Genomic DNA, 3947 nt, shown 5'->3' with positions numbered 1-3947 from the left:
TTAACTGGTTGTATCGGCCATGGCCTCAGAAGCACCAACAACACTTTATAGACAAACTCTTACCTTGACAGAGGGCTGTGTTCTACTAAGCAGTAAGCTCATTTTCTAGTCAGTATAGATTTCTTTCAGTACAGAGTTAGACATTGTTAGTCCATTTAAGCAATATGGTTTGTTTCTGCGGCCATCTCTTCTTTAGCAGGATGTGTTATGGCAGTTTTGCAAAGAATATGCTCAATTAGGATAAACAGAACGTGTCCATTAGTTTGACAATTTTGCTGATATATAGATAAATGCATACAGTATGCTGTGAATACCTCAAAATATGAGGTTCAGTTTAAAAAATAAAACATAAAATTAACTTTCGCTTATGGCCAACTGTGGTTAAGGCACGTACCACAGACTTTGATGCCTAACAGCGTGTCATGCACAGTATGGATCTGTTGTCGCCTGCATTGCAACAATGAAAGTCAAAACAGAGCTCACTACCCAGCGAGTGACAGACTCTGAGGAGAGTTCACTATATGATTCTTGGTTAGTTTGTTGCAAAAACATTTTTAAGACTAACAATACATCAGTGATCTACAATACCAGAGCGCTATGATGTTTAGTCTCTAGGCTGAATTTACATTTCTGCTGACTCTCCACAGCAGGGCAGTATAGTCTTGCACATGAATCTACTGTTGTACTTAAGTACAATGAGAAGACTCTGCCAGTGGAGTGCCAGCTGAGCTGTCTTCCGACGCTCCTCCCGTGAGGCAGCTGCAAGTGTCAGGAGGTAACTGCAGGGTCTTGAACAGTGTGATCCTGAAGGACTTACAGAGGAAGAAGTAGATGAGAGGGTCCAGGAGGGAGTTCAGAGATGACAGCCAGAGAGTACTCTCTTTTAACTGAAAGAAGAACAGTTTGAGCTGGCAATCAAAGCGACGCCCTTGGGTCTGGCTCAGGGTGTATGGCACACGGGCGAAATGAAAAGGCACGAAGCAGATGAAGAACACAGCGAGGACCAGGAACACATTTGCACTCACACTTTTCTTCCTTGGTTGACGTGGCCCTCCGCTTGGGGCCTTGCGTACCACTCCGCCAGAGCGGCGGGCCTTAGTGCGGGAATACAGTTCTTTGGTTATGAGGACATAACAGATGATCACGGTCACCAGATTCCCCCAGAAGATAACCTGACAGACATGGTTAACCACCTCGTGCCAGGAAAGCCCGGCGCCTGTCTTCAGCTCGCTGCACTTGAAGTATGGCGAGGTGGGGGTACGACTTGTCAGGAGCACATTGGGCAGACACAGAACCAGCAGGAAGCCCCAGATGGCCCCAGAAAGGAGCTTTCTTCGGGTCAGCCGTGCCGTGTTGGTTCCCCTGAAAGGCATGAGGGTCTTTCTGCACCGGTCGATGCTGATGAGGCCAAAGAAGAGGATGCTGATGTACATGGTGAGATAGAACAGCACAGAGGAGACTCGACATACAAACACACGCAGCCCAATGGACGCCATGTTGGAGTCGGACAATACCTGGAAGCACACAGCATTTGGTTTTTATAATTGTATTGTTAAACTCTTATTCCACATTGGTGCCATACAGTAAATTGTGTTTTTTTGTGTTACCTTGAAGGGGAAAGTGAAGGTCATGAGCACATCAGCCACAACAATATTCTTCAGGTATATGATGAAGTGAGACCGTGAGGGAATACGCAGAAATACCCACACAGCCAGGCCATTGAGTGACAGGCCAAACAGGAAGAGGAGAGAGTAGAGAACAGGAAACACCACAGTCTTCAGCACATTGTCACGGGAACACATGTTGCTGCTGTTGGTATGGTTTTGATAGCCAGGGAAGAAGGGGAAGCTTGCATTTCTGTCCATTCTGCAAGTTGTCTAAAAAGAAAAAACACAGAAACTTGTTCTTTATTCAGTCTCCCTATAACACATTTTGAAATGTTGATTTGAAAACTGAATTCAAGTTCATAGTTATTCATTCACAGAGTTTTGACTGTTCTGGATTGTTTGCCTTATCTTAATAAAAAGTTGGATTAATGCTTCATTGGTTAATCTATAAGTATTGCCAATTCACATCTGAAATGTTTTTTTTTTTTAACTGTAAATGCAAATATTACTGTTGCCATCCATCTTTGTGTCTCCCCATCTGCCTCTCCCCTCACTTTTACCCCCAAAGGTTTCAGGCAGATAGCCGCCCACCCCTAGCTTGGTTTGGCTCAAGGGTTTTCCCATTAAAGGGGAAGGCTCTCTGCTCTATGTTAAAGGGCAAGACCACTTTGGTAGAGGTTTGGGTTGTGTAGTTACCTTGCCATGATGTAACTCCAAGGTGGACATGGAATCAAAAATAATTCCTCTATCGATTAGAAATTGAGAATTCAAAATATGCTCCTCATTGTCTTACATCGTACGGTAAAACGGCTCTAAAAGTCACTCTTAGCACATAAACGAACGCAAATAAAGTTGATTCAGACAATATAGAACATCACCAAACCCAGAACTGTTTTTTTTTTAAATAAAAATGTTAACTTCCTGTCGATTTTACTATTTTCATCAAGAAGAAAACCCGGACTCGATCCGCGTATCCGGATCTTCAAATAGTAAAATCAGCAGGAAGTTGACATTTTTACACAAAAAAAATTAACAGTACTGGGTTTGGTGATGTTCTATATTGTCTGAATCAGGTTTGTTTGTGTCCGTTTGCATGCTAAAGAAGTGACTTTGAGAGCTGTTTTACTGTACAATGTAAGTCAATGAGGAGCATATTTTGAATTATCAATTTCTAATCAATGGAGCAATATTTTTTTAATTTATTGTCCACCTTCAGAGTTACACCATGCCAATGTAACTACACAACCCAAACCTCTACCAAAGTGGTCTTACCCTTTAAGTGTCTTGAGACAACTTTGGTACTTTTGGAATAAAAATGACAAGCAGAATAATTTAGTGTCACAATGTGTCAGGTGAGGACCCAGATGTAGACGACAAACATATCAAGTCCAGTCAATACTTTAATGAACGAAGAACAGGCTTACATCACATAACACAGGCAAACAGCAGTTCAGACAAAGACATGTAACATCAACCAAGGCTATTATTTACCTTGACATCAACTAGGATCTGGCTCCAAGCAAAGGGAATAAGTCCACTTTTATAGGCTGCAAGCTTATTAATTACATGGAAACAGGTGAGTTATAGTCAGGCAACTTCAGGGCTGATGAGAGAATGGAGACAGGTGTGTAACTGGAGACAGGTGTGTAACTGGGAATGAGGTGAGATTGCAATGTGGGAGTGGCCGGAGTAGAAAGACACAAAGCAGACTAGGCAACAGAGAGAGAGAAATAGACAGGTGGAGAGACAGATCGTACCAATTCAGAAGTTAATGGGATGAGTTTGCCAGCAACAGTCAAGGATTTACGTCATTCTTTGGGCATTCTTTTTTGATCATACTTCCCATGCAGCATATAAAGTAACATACAAACTTTGTGTTCTACTTTTAGTCACTATTGCAAACTTTCAGAAAGTTTTGTCCTCAGAAACAGTTCCTCATTCCTGTAGCAATGTAGGCTACATAAAACTCAAAATGAGTTAGATTTACAAAACAATACAAGATACATTTCTTTAAAAAAAAAAAAAAAGTGCATTTTTTACCAAATATTCTTCAAGTTTGAAAAATGTACATAATGCTGTCTTGTCTTCATTAGATGTGATTTAGTTTAACCGACCTCTTCCTTTTCGTTCCACAAACATCAAGTTCCAGCTGAGTCCCAGTTGAGTCCCAGCAGCGGCCCAGCGGAGTTTAGTGCTTTGTCCTGTCTCGTGGGCTATTTGTAAATCTGACTTTTCTCCCATCTGTCTAATCTGTGGCTATTATATATACGTACATAATTTCATCCTTTATAGCGGGAGGTGTGAACTCTGTTAAAGGATGTTTCTTTGTTTTCTCTTCTG

General features: G+C 41.7%; 1 protein-coding gene across 1 annotated transcript; it reads right to left on the bottom strand.

Moving 5' to 3' along the window:
* Positions 1 to 524: 524 nt before the first annotated feature.
* p2ry12 (purinergic receptor P2Y12) lies at positions 525 to 1873 on the bottom strand. The gene is made up of 2 exons (XM_084065588.1): positions 1608 to 1873; positions 525 to 1514 (listed from the first exon to the last, which is right to left on the bottom strand). Exons 1-2 carry the CDS (start codon positions 1863 to 1865, stop codon positions 687 to 689), a joined length of 1086 nt encoding a protein of 361 aa, XP_083921714.1. The 5' UTR covers positions 1866 to 1873; the 3' UTR covers positions 525 to 686.
* Between the last annotated feature and the right edge of the window lie 2074 nt (positions 1874 to 3947).

Source organism: Gymnoscopelus microlampas (genome assembly GCF_963454915.1).
Source record: "Gymnoscopelus microlampas genome assembly, chromosome: 8".
NCBI classification, from domain to species: domain Eukaryota; kingdom Metazoa; phylum Chordata; class Actinopteri; order Myctophiformes; family Myctophidae; genus Gymnoscopelus; species Gymnoscopelus microlampas.
The sequence above is the reverse complement of the archived record's forward strand: the minus strand, read 5'-3'. Positions and strand labels throughout refer to the sequence as shown.